We start from the raw sequence: 26,330 nt of genomic DNA on the forward strand, positions 1-26,330 counted from the left end.
ACCGCAGCGAAGGTAACAGTGACAAGTCCTCCAACGATGACACCACCGCCGGCCATGGAGTCATTCTTGGAACGATGCTTCCCAAGCCGTCTGATATCAGGGGGTTGCGCCTGATCTATCCCTTGCTGCTCATCTTCTTGTGTTGCAGATGAAGTAGGTGGTTCTGAGATTTCACTAGTGACCTTAGATGCCTTCGTCAGTTCTGTTGGTTGCTTCTCTAGACACATCACCTGCATTACGAACACATCCGCCATGGCTAAAATCAAGCACAAGAGAAGAAGAAGAAATCTTAACCTAGCCATCTTCAGGGTTTCTTGGATCTCCAAGGCTTGAATTGAAGCTGAGGAGATGCAAGCCGGGTTACTGGTATTTAAAGGCCTTTAATGGAGTGACAGGAAGAGAGAGATGCCGAAAGGTTTCTTTTTCCTTCTACCTACTCAAATCAAATCACTTTGGTCATATAAGATGACAAAGCTTTACAACTGGATTTCAAATTTCAATCAAAGAATACTGGTGGGCCATAGGATATCGAAGGGTGATGGATGGTTTAGAGTAGGAAAGGTTTCCTGTTTGAGAATCACTGGAACAGAGAAGTATACCCTACGCGGTTTGGGTTTTGATTGGATGTAATTACTTCTTTCTACGCAGTAACGCAAGAGAGTAATTTACAGCTGGCAAACGACAACAACTATTTAAAGCTGTTTCATTTAATTGGTTGCTCCTTCATTTCCTTTCCTTTTCTAGAAAGTGAGAGGTGGTGAAGAGATTCCTTGACTCGCTAACCAACCCCTTCATTACTCTTTTGAACCCATTAACTCGGGGTCCATTCATAGCAGTAGAAGAAATGGTTGGATGTTATAATTTCCTTCTAAGCTCTTCAAGACCAGAAAAGACTGAAACTGAATATGATTATGTGATTTTCTACATTTCAAATATATTGAATTATGAATTCAATCGTTAATAATAGTTTGGTCACAGTTGTTAGACGATCCCCTAAGAATCGAGAATCACGAAGAATTATGAATTTTGTCAAAATTGGAGTTATTTATATTTCATGGTTTGAGTTAAATCCGCATATTCCTCCAAATTTACTCCAAATTAAAAAAATATATAAAAAAAAAAAAAAAAACTCGACTCACATATTGATGATAATTTTCAAAATAAATCAATTCATAACTTAGAGATGTTAATTCTACATTAAAAAAGAATTTACTGCAAGGAAGAATGACAAGGATTATTGTGGCGATTTGAGAGTTGGTAGATTTGCATGAAAATATCATCATTATTCATACTAATAGAGAAGCAAATATGGTTGCCGATTGGATAGCGAAGAGAATAACAATATTGGAGTCTCCTACGCATTTCTTTCAGGAACCCCCTCAAGGTATAGAAGAGTTCTTTCAGGTGAATCGTTTGACCAGCTCTCTTTAAATTGATTTGGGTTTCTTAACTCCGTTTATATATCCAAAAAAAAAGAATTTACTGAAATCTTCACTGAAAGAAGAGGAAATCTATTGATTGATAATGCAATTACTTAGAGATGTTAATTCTACATTAGACCAATGTCTTATGGTATTTGGCTCATCTTCTTCGAAAAAAAATCTTTCAATGAATGTCCATGAATTATAAAATTCAGTTATGTATATTATTTTAATTTAAAATTATTCACTGATTTGTACTAACTCTTGAATTAAATACTAGATGATTAAATCATAAATCATTAGACACTCACTAGGAAAATCTTCCGAGAAAGAAGAACCAAAATCCTGTCATGTAAGAGGACAATGTCCCTCATTGTCAATTTAAAAGTCCTTCCTTACATATAATTAAGTTAAATATTCAAAAGTATCAAAAGGCTGAAAAGGATGTTCTTTATAATATTCAATCTATAATATTAAATCTTACAAACAAACAAATAAAGTGTGAAGAGGTGTAATTGAATAATCTCATAAAATTTGTTTTTAAAATGATTCATAACGTAATTAGTGGCGAACAGTCAGAAATTTCACAGGGATCAGCATGTAATTGAATAATGTTATAAACTTCTTCTTTTCCACCTTTTCTGGTGGAATATGAATTCACTTCTTCGCTAACTGGAAAAAGTGTATCAGACCTTTAGGTCTTTATATAGTTCATCATTATTTTTTCCCCTCGTTCTCTTAGCTATTAAGGAACTTAATTAAATTTCTCAATATGAAATTAGGGAGTCAGTATACCAAAAAAAAAAAAGTTGTAAGTTTTGATATGAACATGTACTTAAAATTATAATAACTGTGAAAGTTTGTTCGAGTTAAAATCTTGTGGTCTTAGGTCAAGCCGGTTTTGCACAATCCAACTTGACCCTTGGTTGGGTTATGTTGTATAATTTATTGCATATCAAATCTATCCGAGAGAAAAATCTGATGGTAAAAAAATGTTTTGCGAACGCATGCAATAATGTCAAAAAGTATAATCAACCAAAACCTAGTAAAACTATAGTTGGTTAGGATCAATCCTTTTGGGCTAGGACCTTGGCAGCGAAGTATCTTATGCGTTATATTTTCTTAAATACATCAACTCCAAAAGAGGCTTCTTGGGGTTGGAAAAGTGTTTTTGCTGACGGAGAGATATTTCTAATTGTCCTTATGGAAAGAATAGGCAATTTGACTACTCAATTTATAGGGTTCCATGGATCCCTAGCTCATCACCCCCAACAAATCCCTCAGGTCTGATAGTAGTGCATGACCTCATTGACTTAGCATAGGAAACAATAGAAGACCAACACATTGAGATATCTTTTTCACAATCAAGAAAGACTAGCAATTCAGACTCTTCTAGTCTTATCTTTGGGCACCTCAGCCTCAGATGAGTGGGGCTGGGCAAAAAATAAAGTCAGGAAAGTTTAGTGTGAAGTCTGGGTACTACACCTCATTGTGTTTGTTATCGCCACAGGTTTCCTCTCAGGCATCCTCTTTCAAACCAATCACATTGCAAAATTCTTTGGGAAAAAAAAGTAAAAACATTCCCAAAGATAAAAACTTTTATTTGGAGAGCAACCCATAATGAAATATCAACTGAGAAAGTGTTATTTTATAGAAATGTTTGTCAAACTCCATTATCGCTCCTTTGCATGTAATATATAGAAACAACGATCCATGCATTACTTCATTGTGCCCATGCAAGGGAATGTTGGAAAGCATCATCCTTGAGGATGAACATATCAAATTTCCATGGGGAATCAATCAAAGAATGGATGGAATCTGTTGACTCCCATTTTCATTCATCAGGACATATCAGATTTCCATAGTGCTAGTTCAATCAATTTGGAGTACATTATGCTGGGTTATTTGGCTTACAATAAATTATTTCTAGCTCTTTAATGGTGTTTGGCCCTCTCTCCCGAACTCTATTGTTCTCTTAAATAAATGATATTTCATTTTCAAGTCATGAGCGAAAGTGCCACCAGAAACTGTCTTAGGGCCTCCTATCACATCCACAAAGCCGGTATACATCCACCCGAATACCCGAGGGAGTGATTCACAGTCACAAGACCAAGTCTCAAACAATCACAAATCATTCCACACAATAGACCAATCATAAGCAAGATAAATCAATGTCATATATAATAAATAAGAGGTATATCAAATAACAAGGATCTCAAAACCAAATCAAAGTGTAGAAGTGATGTCAAAACTGAAATAATCAAATTGGAAAGAAAATCTAGTCAAACTCCTAAGCTTACATTAGGTAAGTTTCCTTAATTAAATGGTAAATATGAATCGCAAAAAGTTTCCGTATCACAATAGTATTGACCAACTCATGAGTTGCATTGATTCTAGTATGCACAGTCGTGACACGAACACTCGGCACCATGTGTACAAAGAGTGAGTTCAATAGAACTCAGTGAGGTCAACTCAACTACATATCAAGTATCCATTCACAATTTTCCACATCAAACATATATGAATTATAATAATAAGATGAATAATTAAATGAATATGTAAGCATTCTTCTAACTCTAATCATGAAGTCTCTATGGTAGATACACATTAAGCTATACACCAACCTCCTCTGGGGGGTCTCAATTACTCTCCCTCAACAAGAGATGTCTATTGGGTTTTTCGTGGTTATTGGGTCAAGTCACATCAATCCATGGTTGGGGGATAGGTCACCATTCTCTTACATCACCATTAGCTTGAGAACTAGTGCATGTCAAGGATAATTATAGGTCCAATGTATGGTAATATAGTCTCATACTATATATGGTCCGGATATTATTCATCAACGGGAGGCATCTATTGGTTCAATATCCTTATCCACCTAAAAATGGAATCATCAATGTGAGGCATCTGTTGGACTTCATTTCTCAACCCTATGGTCATCCACATATGAATAGGTGGACACTCGTGTGGCTTCCTCGCAAAAATTACACATTGCACTGAAAGTGACACGAGCCCAAACACTATACATATGCAGCCCTACCATCTCATGATGGCGGTGGGTCTGTTTGATGCTCATAGCCACTAACATCACGGGTTAACGGATTCAATACCCTTGCCGGAAAGGTAGTAGCCCTCATGGGATAACCTAACCAATACATCTAGACACCTAGTATTCATATACTTAGGTCTAAGTATGTATATATATAGAGTCACCAAGGTAATAGGTGAACCCACAACCCTAGTTGGCATATAAGTATAAGAGGACAAAATCCCGCAATCAAATCCACAGATTCACATCATTCTCATATAACAATTCATGAAATTTTAGAATAAAAACAAATATAAAATTATGCGCAAAGTCACACACAATTTATAATAGAATACAAGATATCAAAAATCATGAAAATTCAAATAACACCATCAATCATACAAGATATGGTTAAATATATTCCTCACCTTTTCAAGTTAATAAAGCTCTTCAAAGTCTCAAAAGTTCACCAATGAGTGTGCAATTAGACCCAAAACAACCCTAGTTACATAAGAAAGTGAGTAACAATTAAAAATCAATAGGGGGTCAAAAGAGGGCCAAAACACAAATCCCGAATATGGCTGGTTGGATAGGTTTATAGGGCCCCCCCCCCCCCCGCCGGGCCCCCCCCCCCCCCCCCCCCCCCCCCCCCCCGCCCCCCCGCCAGCCTCCTCTCGTATCCGGGACGATGAGTCCTGCAAGAAAGGTTAGATGCGGGCCGGCTTGTGTGCCGGGTAGCCGCCTCCGATGGCAAAGTTAGATGATGAACCAAATGAGGTCTCGTGCAAAAGCTACACAAGATTATGCTCAAAGTGTATTGGTTGCTTACCGGAAGGGTAGATCTATGCATTTATAGTGTTGGTGTTACCTTTTATATATTTGGTAAGTTAGCCAAACAAGGGCTGATGTTTCTCCTCGGATCATGCTCCCTTGTCGTTGGTCCCATTCAATCAGCTGCTGAGTTGACCTTCTATAACAAGGATGATTGCTATATCTGTGGCGTACGTTGCGCTTTTGGTTGTAGAAGATCGGCATCCTTCCCGATTAACCGTAATGTGGAGCCCCATTCAACCAGGGCTCGATCACGTTTCATCCTGTTAGGATCGGGTGTAACCCGATTAATATGACGATGCGTATTATTCGGGTTATACCCGTTTGGTGCTTATCTTTCCGTATCATAAGCCCCCTATCCCGATCGTTGCTTGCGGGGTTCAGGATAGTTAAGTGGTTGGAATGAGTTGTGCCTCGGGAGGTTCCACGAGCTCCTTTTCCTCGGGACATTCCAGGAATACCCTTTAATGGGCGCATTAAATGCCTGCGCACTAAAGTGACCAGCCGTTTTTTTGTAACGGCTGTCCTCAGGACTTCGCCCAACCTGGGATTGACACGTCAGGTGGCTAGGCGTAGGCACATAATGAGAGCCTCGGGGGAGGCGAACCGTCTTCGCTTTGCAACCGTTGATCGTCAAGAGTCGCAACCGTCTGATCAAGAAGTGTAACGCCTCTTCCGGCAATATAAATAGGGGCCTTTCCCTTCATTTTCTTCCCACTGTTTTCTTTGCTCTCGACTTAGCGACGCTCCCGACTGGCTTCTGAAGCTTCTCAAGCCTTCCCTGCTTTTTAATCAATAAGTTTCCTTTTCCTTATGGCCCCGAGGAGATATAAGGCCCCGAAGAAGCCAAAAGTAAGCTTGAGAGGGTTTAGGTATCAGAACAAGGTTCCCGTTCCCATCTATCGTGATAGACGTCGTCGGGCCGAAGGTTATACCAGTGAGGGTGATAGCGATCAAACGAAAAAGTACAATCTGACCGGGGATCGCCTGAAAGAACTCCACGAGCAATCTTCTGATGAGGAGAAATCTAAATCTAATAGTTGCTCAACCCAGGACGACGATCCCCGACTCTATGATGAGATTCAAGAGATGTTCCGTAAGGACAAAGAGAGGCAGGTGATGCAAGCCTTGACTTCATCCCTCGTACCCGATGAAGTGGAAGGGGAAGTAGAGACCGGGGTAGAGGCAGAGGAAGAGGCCGAGGTTGAAACCGTTCCAAGTGTAGATTCCCGGGAGGATCCCGATCAAAGTTTCGATTCGAACCCCCGCCCCGTTTCGATTCTCGCCACTCCTTCCGCTCGAGTGCTCTAAGACCCGAGTCTACGGCCACTTCCCGGATCCCCCCGCTGTATCTTCCCAAGCCTTCCTTCGGACGGATGTCCCATCTACCTCCCGGTATCCGGATCGAAAGCTCCCCCTCGACCGCCCTTTCAACGTCCTAGAGGCTTTCGGGGGGCCATTCCTCGTAAACCCGATGTTAAGAAACTCGACTCCGCAGCCTTAGAAATCCTTCAAGCCGAACCCTTAACTCCCTGGCACATTAATTTTGTCCAGAACTCCTCGGGACCTGAATTCTATCTCTGCTCCCTGTTTCCCGAGGATCTGGATAGGTTTTTGGGTAGTTTTGGTATTCCTGAGGGATATCAGGTTATTATCCCGACTGATAGCCAAAGAGTGAATAGTCCTCCCGAGGGATTCTATCCCTTGTATTATGATGCCTTTATCGGGGGGTTATGCCTCCCGTTGCATGATCTTTTCATAGATGTGCTTGAGCATTATAAGCTCAGCCCTTCCAATTTGAGCCCGAACAGTTGGAGGATTATGATCGGGTTCGTCGGTTTTTGTAAGTCAATAGGGGTCTTCCCTACCTTCGGCTTATTCCATCATTATTATTCCCTTCATCCTCACAGCCAACGCGGTTGGTTTTTCCTATCCAAAAGAATTTCCCCTTCTCAAGGGAACTTTATTTTAAAGGATTCCCTCCCGTCCACTACCAAAAAATGGCGGGAGTTTTATCTCTTCTTTAAACCACCTTCTCCCGAGCCCTTCCGTACTCAATTCCAAGAAGTCCCCAAGGGGAAGATCGACCGTCTGAATATTCCTGTCGCCCTTCATCCCGAGGAAGAAGACTATATCGATATAATAAACTCGGTTGACGATGACGAACTCGCAGTCCATGGGTATTCCATGGAGTACGAGTCAGTTCTTCAGCTATGGGGTTTCTCCCCGAGTAAGTCTCTTTTTATTGTTTATGTGTTGTCTATGTTGTGCTGACCTGATACGTACTCTTCGTTTTTCAGTGAGTCAAAATATCTCTGAAGATGATCTTCTGGCCATGGCGCTCGGGAACATGGACGAGGCAAAGCGACGGAAACCTGTGCCTACAAGCAAGACTCCTTCGGGAGTACTCAAAAAAGTCCCGGCTCAAGTTCCTGCGGCCGCCAAGGCGATAGCCCTTCCTCCCAGGCCATCTCCGGACAAGAGTCTAAAGAAGAAAGCTCCTTCCTCGGGAGCTGAGAAGCGTAAAGGAGACGGCGTTCCTCGTCTCTCGAAAAGGGTTCGTATCGACGAACCAGCTCGGGAGGTTGCCCCCTCTTCTTCGGGTGGTGACCTTGGTTTTAACTCCGTTTTCAGTGACTCGGAGTATGCTGAACAGTGGCTAAATGAGGCCACTAATGATGCTGATGCAACATATCTGCGCAACCTCCCGAATAGGGAGTTTTTTAATGAAGGATTCAGGTACCTGTCTTTCTTCCTTTTTCTCCCGAATCACTATTATCAATCTTCTTACCCAGGTGATCTTTTTTCAGATACGTTGCTGGTGCCGTGCACATTTTTTCTGAGTCTCTTCGTAGGGCTCGGGACCAAGCGAAGCAGTTAGCGCTGGCCGAACAGCTCCACGGGGAGTCGAACGTTCGGGCCCGCACTGCTATTACTGCAAAGGAAGATGCGGAGAAGAAGCTAAAGGACGCCGAAGAGAAAGCGGCCAAGCTGAAGAAGGAAAGGGATGTCCTTTCCAAAAGCAAAAGCAAGTACAAAGGTAAGGTCAGTGACCTGGAAGAGAAAGTCGGGAAGGTGTCTGAAGATCTGAGGGCGTCTGAAGCCCTTTTATTGGCGGAGAAGAATGAGAATGCCCAGCTGAGAGACAAGCTGAAAGAGCTGGAGTCTTCGGGTACAGGAGCTTCAAGGCGGGGTGTGCTGGAGGAATACTTCACGACTCCAGAGTTCAAGAGTCTCGTTCTGGCTGTTGCTACTCCCTCCTTTAGGAGAGGTATGCGAGTTGCCTTTAAGAAGGCTCTGCAGCAAACTGATCTTCCTCGCCCCCGAGAGCTGGAGAAGCTGCTGGACCCTCTGATTTACGATGAACTCAAACGCCCTCGTCCCGAAGGCCTTCCCGAGCTTGAGGATTTCCCTTTTCCCGATGCTGTGGATTATATTGATCCTCTTCCCCAACCCTCTCCTGAAGACGAAGTAAGGGAGGAAGGTGAAGATGAAGAGACAACAGCTCGGGAAGGAGATAGTGAGCTGCCGGAGGAGCACGATCGGGGCGAGGAAGAGATCCGAGGTTCCCCTGCCAATACTGTAGGCTTGCTGGAGTCCCTTGAGGGCGCGACTGAACCAGCTGCTGGAGAAGACCTTCCCGGGAGTCCTTCAGTTAAAATTGATTAAGTCTTAATGCTGAACATTGTAATCTTTTTATGAATGAATCAAGTTTTTCTCTATTTTTGCATAAGCTTCCAAACAATTTCGCCCTGGGGATTATCGAGATAAGCCCGAGTGAATGGTATCTTTAAGGAAAGATGCAATTTTCCTTAAAAAAGGAGTAATTGGTCAAACGGGAATCACCCGAGTGAATGGTATCTTTGAGAAAAGATGCAATTTTCCTTAAAAAAGGAGTAATTAATCAAACGGGAATCACCCCAAGTGAATGGTATCTTTGAGGAAAGATGCAATTTTCCTTAAAAAAGGAGTAATTGGTCAAACGGGAATCACCCGAGTGAATGGTATCTTTGAGAAAAGATGCAATTTTCCTTAAAAAAGGAGTAATTAATCAAACGGGAATCACCCCGAGTGAATGGTATCTTTGAGGAAAGATGCAATTTTCCTTAAAAAAGGAGTAATTAATCAAACGGGAATCACCCGAGTGAATGGTATCTTTGAGAAAAGATGCAATTTTCCTTAAAAAAGGAGTAATTAATCAAACGGGAATCACCCCGAGTGAATGGTATCTTTGAGGAAAGATGCAATTTTCCTTAAAAAAGGAGTAATTAATCAAACGGGAATCACCCGAGTGAATGGTATCTTTGAGAAAAGATGCATGTTTTTTCAACCAGAGTTGATCAAGCAGGAATGAACCCGAATTTATTGTATCTTCTTTAGAAAGATTTGATCTGGTAAAATGTGAAGTCACAAACGGAATTGACCCGACGTCTATGGTGGTTATTGGTAAAACTTCTTCAAATTTGTGGAATGCCATGAACGATCAATCGGGCTTCCGTCTTCTATTCTCTTCAGTCGGTATGATCCCGGCCTTGTTTCTTTTTCCACCAGGTAAGGTCCTTCCCATGTTGGAGCTAGCTTTCCTTGATTTCTTGGGTCTGAAGCCCCTGTTCGTCTTAAAACCAGATCCCCCGATCTATATCTTCGGTTGTTAACCCGAGAGTTGTAGTGTTGTGCCGCTCTCCTTTGATACAATAGATTCTTCTGTTGTGCTTTTGTCCGGGATTCCTGCAAAAGATCTAAATTCTCCCTGAGCCCTTGATCATTTTGTTGTTCATTAAACGTATCATAACGCAATGATCCAGCCAATACTTCCACGGGAGCTAGGGCTTCAGTCCCATAAGCTAAACAAAAAGGGGTTTCGCCAGTTGGGGTTCGCATCGTAGTTCTGTATGACCAGAGGACGCTCGGGAGTTCCTCGACCCACATTGCCCGATTATCTTCCAACCTTTTTTTGATCCCATCAAGAAGTGTCCTGTTGGTGACCTCAACTTGCCCATTGCTCTGGGGGTAGGCAACCGAAGCGAATCGATGCTCTATATGGTACCTCATACAAAAGGATTTGAACCCGGCGCCTTCAAATTGTTTGCCATTGTCCGTCACTAATATCCGGGGTATCCCGAACCTATATATTATCTTCTCTTGAAAAAACTTTTCCATCTGTTTCTCCGTGATGGAAGATAATGGCTCAGCCTCGACCCACTTTGTGAAGTAATCTATTGCAACCACCATGTACTCCCGATTCTTAGGAGCTTTCGGTAGTTTCCCGACTAGGTCCATTCCCCACATCGCAAATGGCGTCGGGTTGGAGACGGATATCATGGGGACCGCTGGTAACTTTGGGACATTAGCGTGTTTCTGGCATCGTTCGCACTTACGGACATATTCAATCGCGTCTTTTTGTATTGTAGGCCAGAATATTCCCGATCTTAATACTTTTTGTGCCAACGCCTTCCCGCCCATATGTGCACCACATATGCCTTCGTGGATTTCAGCTAGGGCGTAATTCGCTCGGGATGGCCCAACACATCTTAAGAGGGGATTCGTGAAGGACCTCCTATACAGGTGTTCCCCGACCATGGTGAACCGAGCGGCTTGATTCCGAACTCTTTTTGCTTCTTTTGGATCAGTCGGGAGAATGTCATCCCGAATATACGTAATCAGAGGTGTGGTCCAGTCTGGTTCCTTGCTGATCTCAAAGGTTTCCAATTCTTGGATACTCGGGCTATTTAATTCTTCAATGTAAACCGCCGAGTCCAAGTTTTTGTAACTTGCCATTGACAGTCGGGAGAGTTCGTCTGCATTTTCATTCTCCTTTCTTGGTATCTGTCGGTATGTTACCCGTTCAAAGAAAGTTTGAAACTGTCCAACCTTGACCAAATATTTAGCCATTCTTTCATCCTTTGCTTCATACTCCCCCCTGATTTGGTTGACAACCAATTGAGAATCACTTCTTACTTCCAGTTCCCAAACCCTGAGGGCTCGGGCCACTCGCAAGCCTGCTAGGACAGCCTCATACTCTGCTTCATTGTTTGAGGCTGGGAATTTGAATCTTATTGCATAGCTGATAGTAAAGTTCTCAGGACTACAGAGGGTCAAGCCTGCTCCCGATCCTGAAACACTGCTCGAACCATCAACATGTAGAATCCACAACTCGGATTCTCCATCCGTCGGCATTTGGTCATTTTTCTGTGGTATAGTGCTTTCGACAACAAAGTCGGCCAACACCTGGGCTTTTATGGCTGTCCTCGGCCTGAACTCAATCTGGTACTCGCTAAGTTCCACAGACCACCCGACCATCCTCCCTGCTACATCGGGCCTTTGGAGTATTTTCTTTAATGGGAAGTTGGTCGGGACTATTATCGGGTGCGACTGGAAGTAGGGCCTTAGTTTTCGTGATGCCACGAGAAGTGCCAACGCCTGCTTATCAATGTCCGGGTACCGTTTTTCAGCATCTATAAGCACATGGCTCACATAGTAGATTGGGTTCTGAACGGTATCACCCCGAACCAAAACTGCACTGACCGCCGTTGGCGAGATTGCCAGATAAATCGTAAGAGCTTCCCCAGACAGAGGTCGGGCCAAAACAGGTGTTGTCCCGAGATATGTTACAAGATGATCGAAGGCCTGTTGACACTTTGGTGTCCAAGCGACTGTTCCCGAACTTGACGTGGTCTTCAAGGCTTTGAAGAACATGTTACACTTTTCCCCAGCCCGGGATATAAACCGATTCAAAGCGGCCACCCTCCCGGTTAAACACTGGATTTCTTTTATGGTAACTGGTGGTGTCATTTTGATCAGTGCTTGAATCTTTTCTGGATTAGCCTCGATTCCTCTCTGGGAAACCATGAACCCAAGAAACTTTCCCGAGGAAACCCCGAAGGCGCATTTTTCAGGGTTCAGGCGCATTCGGTATGTCCTAAGAACATCGAATGTCTCTTCCAAGTCAGCCAAATGTCCTGCCCAAACCAAGCTTTTTACAAGCATGTCGTCTACATATACCTCCATGTTCCGCCCGATTTGCCTTTGAAAAATCCTATTGACAGCTCTCTGATAAGTTGCCCCTGCATTTTTTAACCCGAACGGCATTACTCGGTAGTAATAACTCTCCCGATCAGTCATAAAGGAAGTGTGTTTCTCGTCCTCCCGACTCATTAAGATCTGGTTATATCCCGAGTATGCGTCCATGAAACTAAGGACCTCATGACCAACAGTGGCATCGATCAGAAGATCAATCCTCGGGAGAGGGTAGCAATCCTTAGGGCAGGCTTTGTTCAGGTCAGTATAGTCGGTACACATTCTCCATTTCCCATTTGCTTTTTTCACCATAACTACATTGGCAAGCCAGGTTGGGCATTCGATTGGTTCTATGAAACCCGACCTCTCCAATTTTTCTACTTCGACCCTGATTGCCTCATGCTTTTCAATCGCAAAATTTCTTCGTCTTTGGATGACCGGGGTAGCATCCTTCTGTATCCAGAGTTTGTGCTCTGCTACTCGTCTGTCTATCCCGGGCATATCATTTGCTGACCATGCGAAGATATCCGCATTATCACACAAGAACCGGGTAAGTTCCTTCTTGAAATCGTCTGGCTGCTCTGAGCCAATAAACGTTCCTCGGTCAGGAAAGGATTGACTAAGTTGGATCCTTTCCAGCTTTTCCACGGGTTCCGCCAGCTGCATGCTTTCTTCATCACGATCATCCCGAACCTCGACGTTCATGGCCGTTCCCGAACTTTCTGGCTTACGCTTTTCCTTCAGATAGTTTGTATAACATTGTCGGGAAGCCGATTGATCTGAGCAACATTCCCCGACTCCGGATTCGGTCGGGAACTTTAACTTCATATGCCTGGGGGACACCACTGCTTCAAGTGCGTTCAATGTTGGTCGTCCCAGAATGACGTTATACGCCGACAGTTCCCGGACCACCATGAAGTTTACCCGAACCAAAGTATCTCGGGGTGACACTCCCACTTTAAGATCCAGATGGATCGTTCCTTCTGCCACTGTGGATGATCCTGCGAAACCATACAGTGGCGTTGATGATGGTGTTAACAAATCATCAGCCAACTTTAATCTTCTGAAGGCATCATACGAGATGAGGTCGACAGAGGATCCCGTGTCCACCAGAACTCGGTGAACCTCCCGGTTTGCTATTTTGACTTTGATGATAATCGCGTCATCATGTGGTGACATGACACCATCCAGGTCAGCGTCCGTAAAGGTTATAGGCTCGGGACATACTGGATTTTGCCTTTTCTTAGGCAAATGAACAGCCCCCACGAACCGAGCCTTTTGTTTTGCCTTTCTGATCGACTCCACAGTTGGTCCCCCCATAATGACGTACACAGGTGTTTCCTCCCGATCGACCTTCTCTTTTCCTTTGTCCGCTTTTTTGTCAAGCTCTTTTGGACTTGGGGATCGACCTCTTTTCTTTGGCGCCGGTGAATATGCTTGGCTCCTCCCCGACTGCCTTACATATTGACCCAACTTTCCTTGTTGAATCAATTTCTCTATTTCAAACTTCAGATTCCGACAAGCATCCGTATGGTGTCCGTAATCTTGGTGAAATCGGCAATATTTTGTCATATCCCGATCCTCTGGAGGTGCACGTATCTTCCCGGGCCATTTCAACTCCTTTTTATCCCGGATATTCATCAGAATCTCTGACGGCTTCGAGTTTAAAGGAGTATAGTTTACTTGTTCACGCTTCCAGTTACTTTTTGGCCTTTGGTGCTTGTCACTTGGGGATGGCTTTTCCTCACGATCTGATCTTCTGTCCCGGTCTGATCTCCTGTCCCGATCTGCTTTAACCCGAGCGTCTATCACTTCATAGACACTGGCTTGCTTTTGACACCTGCGTAACAGCATGCCGTACGTTCTTGGCTTGTCCGTAAGCAAGACTTCCAGAAGCCTTTGGTGAGTAATGCCACTCCAAAGCGCACTGTATGCTACTTGATCATCAAGCTCCTCGATCTTGATAGCAACTTCATCAAACCTTTTCAGATAATCCCGAATGGACTCATTTCGGCCTTGTCGTATGCCAAAGAGACTGTCGGACGTCTTTCTACTCCCGATTGCGCTTCGAAACCGAGCTATGAATTTTTGGGCCAACTCCCGGAAATTATTTATTGATGCCGGTCGTAGACTACTAAACCATTTAATAGCCGGGCCCTTAAGTGATGCTGGAAAAGTTCTCAGCCGAGCAATTCATCCTCCCGACCTAGCACCGTCATTACCGATTTAAAGTAACTGATATGCTCCTTTGGATTTGTCTTCCCTTCAAAAGGGGTGAAGGTCGGCATGATAAAATTCCTTGGTAGAGGCATGTTCATGATTTCGTCTGAGAACGGCTCCCGATCCACTACGTCAAGATCCTCGTCATGATCCCGATCTTCCAATTTTCGCTCGACCTCGGCCACTCGCCTTCGCAACCGGTTCTGCCTTGTACCCTCCTCATCGGATTCGACACGTTCCTTTTTTGAGCGAGGGTTTGTTGTCTCCTTCCTTTGGGATGGTGCCCGAGAGGTCGAAATCCTCGACCTTGAAGGTTGGGGTTGGCTTTCCCCTTCTTCCTCCTTCTCTACGATCTCATCGACCTGTTCCCGACTATACCTGGGGGGCAAGGATCCTGTTTTAGGCGGCAATGAAATGCGTTCTAAAGCACTGATCCTTGTCCCATTAGGCGTGGTTTGGCGCTTGCTACGATCAGGTTGAATTTCCCTTTGTTCCCGAGTAATTCTTGTTCTCGGGATGCGCCTTGGATGTCGGGCTCCTCGCACCGTCCTGAAGGCTTTCATTAGCCTTCCCGACTGGGTATTACGCCTTTGTCCTTGTTCGACCCCAATTTGATGTACTAAACCACGTAATACCCCTTGCATTTCGAGCATGCCTTTACGTAGTTCGTCCATATCTGCCATAATGGCTTGATCCCGGGGTCCTCGGGATGTCCCTTCTTCATTTGGATCGTCCAGAACCATGTTGTCCGGGAGTACCTCTTGTTCTTCGTGAACCGACGGATTAATTGTTTCTTCGGGAATTACTCGATCATCCCCCGTGCTTTCTTGTCGGGAACGTCCATTAGTTCGTCGTACCATGACTTGAAGATTTTGTCGTTCCCACAGACGGCGCCAAACTGATGCGGATCAATTATGCTTCTGGATCCGACTGAGCCTCCTCTCGTATCCGGGACGATGAGTCCTGCAAGAAAGGTTAGATGCGGGCCGGCTTGTGTGCCGGGCAGCCGCCTCCGATGGCAAAGTTAGATGATGAACCAAATGAGGTCTCGTGCAAAAGCTACACAAGATTATGCTCAAAGTGTATTGGTTGCTTACCGGAAGGGTAGATCTATGCATTTATAGTGTTGGTGTTACCTTTTATATATTTGGTAAGTTAGCCAAACAAGGGCTGATGTTTCTCCTCGGATCATGCTCCCTTGTCGTTGGTCCCATTCAATCAGCTGCTGAGTTGACCTTCTATAACAAGGATGATTGCTATATCTGTGGCGTACGTTGCGCTTTTGGTTGTAGAAGATCGGCATCCTTCCCGATTAACCGTAATGTGGAGCCCCATTCAGCCAGGGCTCGATCACGTTTCATCCTGTTAGGATCGGGTGTAACCCGATTAATATGACGATGCGTATTATTCGGGTTATACCCGTTTGGTGCTTATCTTTCCGTATCACATTCATTGATAACAAATACCATCAAAACTATGTTAGAGAAGAGGGTTTTCAAAAGCACTCACCTTTCTAAGCGATATCGCGACAATACAAGCTTTGATGAATCACCATACGTGAAGGAATCACCAAAATCTCTTAGGTTTCTCCTCTCCTAGGTCCTTAGCAGCTCTCTAGCATAAAGAATGTGTTTATGAGGAGTGGGGACATAAAATAAGGTTTTTAAAACCCAATTGTAAAATAAGGTTTTTAAAACCCAATTTGACAATTTTACCTCGAACTGGGCAAGGGGCAATCGAACCAGCACGATCAACGAGTTCTTGAATGCCCCTCATTCAGGGTCTAAATCAAGTGATTCCCAGTTGGTTTGAAAGGTCTTTCTAGGGCCTACACATTGATAGATTTACCTTGACATTTGAGTCTTCCTTCATTGGTTTCCGGACATGCCAAAATCTTCTCTTTAAGCCTTTTTGACTGACCTTCTCTCTCATCTTTTATTCTAAGAGAGTGTCCAAGTTGACATGGGGTCCATTTTCGAACTTCTAGGCTGGACTTAGATGGTCCACAGATCTACTTGAGCTCCAAGTTCGCAGTCTTGAAACCATGGGTTAAAGGGTCAAAAATCTGGGGGATTTCACATTACGAGTCTTGAGCGCCCATAAGCCTAAGCTTATTATATGCAACCCTACCAATGAATACCCCTCACAATGTGGTTGTGTCCCTTCACGGGTTGGTTACCGGTCTTGAGCGCACACCACCCCACATTGTTGCCACGGGTCACTCGGCATCAATACCCCCGCCGATAGGGTGTGATATGACAGGGTGCATAACCATGTTCTTCTAGACCTCCTAGTCATGAAAGACAGCAACCATGAAAAGTACTAGGGGTATCAGAGAACAGTGTCTCATACCACAGCCCCTGATATCCCAAGCTAGGAGTGCTAAGCTAGGTATTCCCTAATTCACAATCACATCAAACAACCTCCCACAAATGAAATAAAAGGCACTCATTATTCATAAGTCATAATCCTAGTTCAAGTCCAAATTCACATAGGACTATCCAACTCACAAGTATCATATTCAAACAGTTACATTCTGTAATTTCAGAACATTAATATCATACCAAAGTCTTAAAACAGCAACATGTATATCAATATCCGAGATTCACATCATTTAAGAATACAACGATGATTATATACAAGTGAACGTCCTCACCTTGCAATCGATTTGCAACTCTACAAAGACAATCAAAAGGTATGTTCATGCTTTCCAAAAAGTCATAATTACATGTTGGTTCAAGGTTAGAAACGACCCTAGAAGTCCTACATCAAAAAGAGAATAAAAAAACAAAACTGTTAGGAGTGGTTGATCGAATGGGTTGCCTAGGACGACCAGGACAATCGACCAGGGGGTATGAGTCGCTTGGGCTGGTCACCTCGGCCAATCAGCCCATGTCCAAGTACAAACAGAATTGACTCAGATTGTCAACTGGCTTTCGGTTTGGGTTCCATACTACTTCTAAAGTACGTAGAAAATTCAGAAATAATAGTAGAAATAAACTAACATTATTTAGGCATTCAACAACACACAAAAATTGAAACTTAGCAAATCAGAAGTTAAGTCTTTTTGAAAATCATTCCGAAAGAATACGGATGAACCTAAGTGAATCCGGTAAGGAGAATATAAAAATATGTTATCACAATATTTAGAAGCCATCTACAAGGTTTGGGCAGTAGATAAACAATTGCGAAAAAATATTTAAATGAACGAAGATGAGTACTAACCTTAGAAAAAATCAATCGTTGCGCGGAAAGCCTTTTGGAAAATTTCCACATTGTCCTTCACCTTCACGAAGCACTCTCTAACACATACTGACGTCTTTTGATGGCTATGGATTATAGTGACACTCTTTAAAACCAAAACATATTAAATAGGGCCATGAAAACAAAATTTTCAATTTTGCTCTTCTTAACCAGGTGGAGGCAACCAGGCTAATTGACCTACCCTGGAACTTAGTTCCAAGATTAGATTTCAAGGCTTTGAAAGACCTTGGCTCTGCTCTAGCCCCTACTCTACACTCAAGAAGGGTCTTATCTAATTTTCGGGATCTTCCACACTTGTCATCAAGGGACACTTGATCCATCTACCAAATCCGTTAATGTCCGAGTTAGATCTCCTTCCAAACTCAGCATCATCACCATCCACTTCCATGGGTTCAGACTCCAAACCATTGATCTTACCTGGTTAGCCCACAGTTGTCTCCTGCTTGCATTCCAAGTTCTCAAACCTACAATACGGGTTTTTGGATTAGGATTATGGGGAATTTCACACCTCCTTTTTCAAATCCTCCTAGCATGGAGAACTATTATTGCATCTTCTCTAATGCTGCATTGGATTCAGCATCAAAGGAAGAGGGTCGTAGCAACATTGTTTGGGACCCAAGTGGAACATTTGTTTCTACCATACGGGAGCTTGTAGGGGATTCTCTTCAATGTCTTTAGAACTAGAAGCAATTCATGACTTTTTGCATTTTCTATGGCTCTTCAGTTGTCTAGAACAACTATCTTTTGTGATTGTCTACCATCGGTTCTGGCCCTTAATGGGAAGGCCCAATCCTTGAGTTGGCCAAGTTTGAGCCTGGTAGATGACATCTTTAAACTTCATGTATGTTTTGAGTTTGTTTATGTAAACAGGTCTCTCAATTCGCAGGCTGACTACCTAGCTATGTGGTCAAAGTTATTTAAGTTATCCAGAGGCTGGTTGTAGTTTCCGCCCTATTTTATTCTAAGCAACTCTTTTTCCACCACTAGCATTACACTGGAGAATCTAATATAATTTTCATTTTTACCCAAAAAAATTTAGATCAATCCATGCCGTAAAATAAATCAATTCAAGCTTAATCAAGACTAGCTCAGCTCGATTTGGATCAATCAGAATTGGATTGGGCTAAGCTCAACAGGATTAGGACAAATAGGGCTGCAACAGAATTGGTTAGGTAAGAAAATCTCAAAACTTCGACTGTTACCCTACAAGGTCAGGTTTTGAAATAGGATAGGTCAAATACTCAACTTTGATCTAGAACCCTAATTAAGCTTTAAAACAATAAAAGGATGCATATTTTTATATTTTTGTCCTTAATTTTTCAAAATACGGTGATTTTATTTTAATTAATGGAAATCTATTCATTATCAATGATAGATACCCTATCCCAGAATAATAGAACTTCTAAAGCCAGGGAATGGAAGTAGGTCATAGTGTCACAAACATTGTCACAAGAGGGCCCTCCTTGCTAGACTATTAGCTAATGCTTTAGCTTCTCTAAAAATAAAAGGAAAAACACATGACACTAGTAAAAGAGAGATAAAAAAAAAATCCCTAATCATGGTCTACACAAAGCATAAGGGAACTAGCATAAGGGATCTAGTGGGCATCATCACTATTGTATGGCGAGAAATTAAGTATCAAAGAAACTCATTGCTCAATCCTAAGGCGGAGATAATATAGACTCACCAATTTTTTATTATTTTTTTAGAAATGTAGCTTGTTACTATGGGATGGGAACTGAATTACTAATATATATATATTGTCGTCGAGTGGGTGCAAACCCAAGACCTCTCCGTGGGAGGGCAGGTCTTTAACCGCTTGACCAACCCATCATTGGCGACTCACCAATTCTTCTTACACACAAGAAATATAGGTGGATCGGATTAAGTCAAGTCGCTGCATGCCAAGTCAAACATTCAGTCATAATCCTATTCTGAGATTGTGTAAGATCATCTGGACCTAACTCTTACCTGTTTTAGGGTTACTACACTAAACCCAGACGTTATTCAACTCGAGGCCAGCTGCATGCAGCGAAATTGAGCTCTCAAACACGCAACTTGTATCCCTGCAGCCAAACATATTCCAGGATCCACCCCCATTATTAGAAAAATGTCTCAAAAAGATACAAACAAAAGGCCTGCCCTCTTAATAATGTGATCCGATCTCCTTTTCCGTTTTGAAGCTCTCTCTCTCTCTATCTTCCTCTCAGTTGCCAACCTGACGGAGAATGACGACAAGAGTCTCTGCTGTAAGTCAAACAAAGGGTGGGAACGATATGGGAAAGTCTAATAAACAGCCCCACCCTCATGATATGATATGGAAAAAAAAAAGCAAAACAAAAGGCAGACTTGTTTTACATTATTATATTTATTCTTATCATCTCTGCAAGTGCCCCATAAATACGAACTTCCCCAGTTGAATCCCAGATAATCTTTGTGAGATTCAAGACTGTTATCTATGAGGATCCATCCAAGGAATTGAATCTATATTGATTTGGGATCTGTCAACTTAATAAGTTGAATGAGGACATAGAACCATGGTAGATAGGAAGAATCTTTCTCACTCATATAGGACTTGTCTGTTTCTCAATACTGTCCCATTAGCTAGATTTGGTTTAATGGGTGTTTTCATAAATTATTAATTAACCTATAGAATATTATGGAGCAGTTGAGGCTTTACTACAGCGAAGATGCCTAAGGAATGGGGAGCATATCTGCATTTTTGCCCCCATACATAAATGTAAACTAATTTCCCTGCTTGACCAAAAAATAAAAAAACTAATGTCCATGATTCCCTACAGAAAATGGGAGAGAATTATAAAATATTTCAACTGTTCCCCACAAAGGAATTTTAACTATGCCTTGTTAGCTACAACTTGTAGAGGATTCCAGCAAGAAGTTTATACTTCAGTCTTGATGTCGCAAGCAACCCGAGAATAAGGGGTATTGACAGAAGACAGATGTTTCTTTGTTCGTTTAGGTCGTTTTGAATTCATTATATGGGTTTTAAAAATAAAAGAGAAAAAAGAGATTCATTATGGGTTTGTTTGCTAAGGATTTGGTCGGCGCATGGGACCATGGAGATGAGCCATTAAGAAGGGACTGAAACTTAAAAATAGCTATCGCATGTGCAAACAGTGGCTGAAAATAAGTTGTGATTCTCTGTCCTCGCTAATTGTGCTTCCTTCACAGTCTTTCGCGCCACATCTCTATGCAGAGGATCCATCTTTTGTCTACCTTGTCATTGCTTAGAGATAAACCCTCATCTTTTTTCTTTTTTTTTTTGATAATCAAACATTCATTCAAAAAAACAAAATGCGAGCTACAACAGGGCATCCAAGGCACAAGCGTCTTGGAGCCAAGAGGTGGAAAACGGCCAAATCAACTCGCTCGAGAGAGAAATAGCCTTCCTAGCGAGGGAATCCGCGACTGAGTTGGACTCCCTATAAACAAAAGAGAAAGAGCACTTAACGAACTTAGATGCAAGGTACAGAATATCATCAACAATCACTTGAGCTTCAGCTCTACAGCCTCTTCCTTGGTTCCTAAAACAGGTGAGGAGCTCCAAACAGTCCGATTCAGCAACTACTGCATCATAGCCTTCTCCGAGGGCATGGAGCACTCCATGTCTGAGGCCCAAAGCTTCACCAATAAAGGGACAAGTGAACTGGGTTGGAAGGGAGACACCTAGCTTGCAGATACCCATGTGGTCTCTAATAACAACGCCAATTCCACCTGAATTCAAGCCTCTTTTTGTTGTAGCATCGGAGTTGATTTTAACCCATCCTTCTTGTGGTGCTACCATTCATTCCTGCGATGGGGAGGATTAGAGTCTCTGAGAGTGGAGGTTGGTTGGGCATCCATAAATTCCTTATGAGCTCTCTCTACATTAGTGATTACTTCAATACGCTGCCAAGTCTTATTGTTGAAGATGAGGTCATTTCTAGCTATCGAAAGGTACCACAACAAGAAAGAGGCCTTCCCAGCGACCCAATTGTAACTTTCTTTACTCTCTTCTTTGAAGGCGCCCCATGAATCAATGAACTCATGTATCATCTGCTCTTGATTTTCCTTGTGGCTTAATTCAGATCCGAACTAAACTGTTCTTGCAAATTCACACTTAAGAAGAATATGCTCAACCGATTCTGAACCCTTCCCACATCTCAGACAAATCATATCTACTGGGATATTGCGGTGCTGCATGGCTTGGGTTGTAGGCAGTCCACGTGCACAAGCTCGCCATAAGAATTGTTGAAGTTTAGGCAGAGTCAGACAGCTCCAAATACTCTTCCATGTACTATCAGGGACTACATCCCAAGTGTGCACTTTTGAGGATGACGGCTTGTTTTTTTTCTTTTCTTCTTCTACTCCCATAATAAGATTGTAGGCTGACCTCACTGAGAAGTTACCATTCCTGGCTGCAGCCCAGAAAAAAGTATCCTCTTTGCTGAACAGGCTAAGCTGGATCTTCCAAATTTCTATAACATCTTTCTCCTCAAACATGGCTTCAATGATTTGGTAGTTCCAGCAGCTATTTTCTTTGTCTATCAGTTCTGCTACAAGTAGAATATTACAGTTGAAAGGCTTTGGGGTATTTGGTTTGAAGCCAGGAATTGAAGGTATCCATGGATCATCCCAGATTCGAACACTTGTTCCATCACCAATTTTATAACAAATCCCATTTATCAAATGATTCCTGCCCTCAATCACACTGCGCCAAGCCCATGATGGATGCTGACCCAACTTTGCTTCAAGGAAACTATTCTTTGGGAAATATGTATTCTTGATTACCTGGGCCCAAAGACTTTTGGGCTGCGATAGAATCCTCCACGACACCTTACATAGGAGAGCTTTGTTTTGGATCTGAGAATCTTTGAAGCCCAACCCCCCTTTTGTTTTTGGTTTGCTCAATCTCTCCTAGGAGATCCAATGGATCTTTGATCCATTTTCCTTTTTACCCCAATAAAAATCTGCAGCTTTCCTTCTTATCTCATCATGGGTTGCTACTGGAAGTTTGAAGTGCGAGTTTTGGTAGCTTGGTAAAGCAAAAGCCACTTACTTTAGTAGGACTTCTCGGCCTGTGTGAGACAATAAAGCATTCTTCCAACCTTGAAATTTCTTCTCAACTCGGTCCACCACTTCTTTAAATATTTTTTTCTTTGATATGCCAAATTCTGTAGGAAGTCCAAGGTACTTAGATGGACCTTCACCATAGGGTATCTTTAAGACTCTACCGAACCACCTTCGGGATTTTTGGTGAGTGTTTGAGCTGAAGACCAAGGTTGATTTCTTGAGATTTACAGCTTGACCACTGGCCCAACAATAAATATCAATGCATCCCTTCAAGTTACTCACAGATTCTAGCTTCAACTTTGATGAGTAATAGATGGGCCACGGTTTCGGATCTTCACACCTTGGACCAAACCTGCTTCTTCAGCCTTAATGATCACAGAAGATAGAGCTTGTGAGCACAAAATGAAGAGGGCTGGGGAGAGAGGGTCTCCTTGTCGGATACCTCTGGATGGGATGATTGTGTCTCCTGCAACACCATTAATAAGAATTTTGTAATGTGCTGAGGTGATGCATGCCATGATGAGAGAGACCCACTTTTCATGGAAGCTCAATCTCTTAAGCATTCCTTCCACAAACGCCCACTCAAGTCTGTCATATGCTTTTTTCATATCCACTTTAAGACCAACAAACTTTTGTTTACCTGTTTTCTTTTTCTTTAGGTAATGGAAAAGCTCATGAGCAATTAGAGCATTATCAAATATGAGTCGGCCAGGAATGAAGGCTGACTAGGTTATATCTACTATCTGTCATCCATAACTTTCTGTAACCTGTTAGCCATGAGCTTGGTTACAATTTTGAAAACAACATCACATAGACTGATGAGTCTCAATTGGTCCACTGATTCAGATCCAGAGACTTTAGGGATCAGACAAATCAAGGTCCACTAAGATCTCTTTGCATATCACTTGTGTGAAAGAATTCTAAGACAAAATGCACCACATCATCTTTGACCAAGTTCCAATACTTCTGATAGAAGGCTGGGGGAAGCCCATCTGGGCTTGGGCTTTTCCAAGGGGCCATGGCTTTAATGGCAGAGTGAATTTCATATGGGGTAGGGGTGGCACAAAGGAGATTATTCATGTCATTTGACACGATAGGGTCAACTTGATCCAATACAAAGGACAAAGCATCTTGATCAACAGATTCAGATGTAAAGAGATTAGAAAAATGTGATTCAATAAGGGACTTCACCTCATATTCAAAATTTATCCAGGTGCCATTGCTGTCCTTCATGGCAAGGATCTTGTTCGACATCCGCCTCTGTAATGTAGTTGAATGGAAGTACTTTGTATTCTTGTCGCCCCATTTCAGCCATTCCAGCCGAGATTTTTGAGCCCAAAAGATTTCCTCCTTCTCTAGCTCAGCTACAAGCTCTTGTTCCACCCTTATGACTGCTTCCATCGAGAAATCTCTTTGGTCTTTGGATTGCAAGGCCTCGAGTGTCTTCCTTAGATCTTTTATTTTTTTTCTTTATGTTGCCGAACACCTGTTGGTTCCAATTCTTGAATTGTTCTTGGCAGCTTTGAGTTCTCTTAGTGATCTGAAGACTAGCTGAACCACAAGCAGGGATATGCCATGCTTTGTGAGGAACCTCATGACATTGTGGATGTGTCATCCACATGGCTTCGAAGTGGAAGGGTTTTGGGCCTCTACATCTCCCACCATTCGTATCCACCAAAATTGGGTTATGGTCGGATCCCACTACAGGAAGGACAAAATTAATAGCATTTTCAAATCTACATCTCCATTTTGCATTGGCCAGAGCTCGGTCAAGGCAGACTCTAATGTTTGCAAGGCCTTTCCTCCTATTGTTCCAGGTAAACAGAGGACCCTGAGCCCCTAAGTCCATGAAACCGCAGCTATCAAGCATGTCTCAAAATTGTTGAGCATCATAAGATCCTCCATTTGAGCCACCAACCTTCTCAAACCACCCGAGATGTGAGTTGAAATCTCCCACACAGAGCCATGGTGCATCTCTGTTTCTTCCAATTTCAATGAGTTTTTTCCATACTCTTCCTCTTTTTGACTTGACAGGGTCTCCATATACAAATGTCACCCAAAAGGGTTCTTCCTTTCCACTTTTAACTTTGCAGTCGATTACTCTTTTGTCACTTAGTTCCGCATGAACACTAACATTATCACTCCAGCACATCATTAAGCCACCAGCTTTGCCTACAGGAGGAATACTAAAGAAAGAATTGATTTTTATCCTTCTGCAAAACTTAGCAAGTTTATTATCTGTACACTAGGTCTCCATCAGAAACAGTAGATCAAGCCTTAAGTTCTAATTCTTAAGCTCTCAAACTGTCGAGGGATTTCCCAAACCTTGACAGTTCCAGCTGAAAGCTCTCATTGTCTCCCGTGGTGCTGGCTTCCTGCAGCAACCACGGGTGAATTTCTTCCCTTCATTTCTTCCTCTTGCGTATCTGTTCCCATAATGATATCAGGTTCTTCTTCTTGGTCAACCCTCCTATACCTCTTTGGTTTTTGCTTGAGACTTGGGCTCTCCTCATACACATCCGAATCCCTGATGATAGAAGCATTATAAGTGGTGGTGGGGTTGGCAAATGGGCTAGATGGGCTAGGTGAGTAATAAGCTTGGGTTAACTCAGTTGATGTAAAATGAGGGTGAGTAGGTTCTTGACTTGAAGGGTTATGGGTTATAAGGGATTTTTGGGTCATGTTCGACATTTGTGGGCTTTGCTGTGGATTCATATGGGTTGGTTCAAATGGGCATGATGGGCCTTGGTCTTTTGGCAACTGGATAGGTTCGGTTAGGCTTTGAGTTAATGGGTGATTTTGGTTTTAGGTGAGGGGCTGTGGTAGTATTTATCTGACAAGAGGCTAGTTGGGGTAGGATGTTCATTACAAAGTGAGTTAAGTCTGGTCATTGGCTAAGTTGCTATTGGAGGTGGGCCCAAGAGATACGTTGGGAATTCTGCAGGTGACCAGCAAAAGGTATGTTTCCCACTTGGTGCAAGGAAAGAGCAGAATTTTGAACTTCTGCAAATGATTGGTACAAAGCTTGGGGGTGAGCAGGTGAGTAGCTAGGTTGGTGCTGACATGAGGAGGAGGAGTTTGGCTGTTTGTCTAGGATTGGGTAAACTGAATTTGGTGGTTAATGTTGCTCAGGTTTCGTTCAGTGTGCACCTGATATGTCTCTTCATTGCTGCCAGGTTGTGAGCTGGAAGTGCCTGTGTATGTCAGACGAGAACCAGGTTGCCGATTGTCTCTTCCCCCGCTGGTAGCTGTGTCTCCTTGTTCTCCGTCCACCTCGTTGCTCAAACAGTGAGGAGCCATTTCAATCAGTCTATCTGAAGGGGTAGGACCTCTAATATACGCTCCAAACTTGCTTTTTGGTAGGTCTCTGCAATGAAACCCAATTCTACACCCATGGGTCTCTCTGTGCCTCTGCTCCTCCATAAAACGCACCTCACATCTGCTCTCCTCGTGTCCGATAGTTCCACAATAATAGC

General features: G+C 42.9%; 3 protein-coding genes across 3 annotated transcripts; all 3 read right to left on the bottom strand.

Moving 5' to 3' along the window:
• Positions 1-9,931: 9,931 nt before the first annotated feature.
• On the bottom strand, positions 9,932-15,260 carry LOC149028845 (uncharacterized). The gene is made up of 4 exons (XM_089165766.1): positions 14,520-15,260; positions 12,778-14,454; positions 10,844-12,117; positions 9,932-10,037 (listed from the first exon to the last, which is right to left on the bottom strand). The coding sequence occupies exons 1-4, from the start codon at positions 15,258-15,260 to the stop codon at positions 9,932-9,934; spliced, it is 3,798 nt and encodes a 1,265-aa protein (XP_089021892.1).
• Positions 15,261-21,103: 5,843 nt separating this feature from the next.
• LOC149028846 (uncharacterized) lies at positions 21,104-21,586 on the bottom strand. Its single transcript, XM_089165873.1, has one exon. It carries the CDS (start codon positions 21,584-21,586, stop codon positions 21,104-21,106), a length of 483 nt encoding a protein of 160 aa, XP_089021999.1.
• A 2,141-nt stretch (positions 21,587-23,727) lies between these two features.
• Positions 23,728-24,255, bottom strand: LOC149028847 (uncharacterized). The gene has a single exon (XM_089165976.1). It carries the CDS (start codon positions 24,253-24,255, stop codon positions 23,728-23,730), a length of 528 nt encoding a protein of 175 aa, XP_089022102.1.
• Positions 24,256-26,330: the final 2,075 nt, after the last annotated feature.

This window comes from Hakea prostrata, chromosome 1, assembly GCF_041222555.1.
Source record: "Hakea prostrata isolate BN-2017 chromosome 1, UWA_Hpros_2, whole genome shotgun sequence".
In the NCBI taxonomy this organism is placed as follows: Eukaryota; Viridiplantae; Streptophyta; class Magnoliopsida; order Proteales; family Proteaceae; genus Hakea; species Hakea prostrata.

What these genes read in the sequence shown, in the direction of transcription:
- LOC149028846 (XM_089165873.1), bottom strand. Translation starts at nt 21,586, where the DNA reads ATGGTAGCACCACAAGAAGGATGGGTTAAAATCAACTCCGATGCTACA.
- LOC149028847 (XM_089165976.1), bottom strand. Translation starts at nt 24,255, where the DNA reads ATGGAAGCAGTCATAAGGGTGGAACAAGAGCTTGTAGCTGAGCTAGAG.
- LOC149028845 (XM_089165766.1), bottom strand. Translation starts at nt 15,260, where the DNA reads ATGGTTCTGGACGATCCAAATGAAGAAGGGACATCCCGAGGACCCCGG. An exon ending in TGCCCGGGATAGACAGACGA is followed by an intron (nt 12,118 to 12,777) that starts GTAGCAGAGCAC and finishes ATGGTTTCCCAG; the next exon opens with AGAGGAATCGAGGCTAATCC. An exon ending in ACCATGGTCGGGGAACACCT is followed by an intron (nt 10,038 to 10,843) that starts GTATAGGAGGTC and finishes AAAATGATCAAG; the next exon opens with GGCTCAGGGAGAATTTAGAT.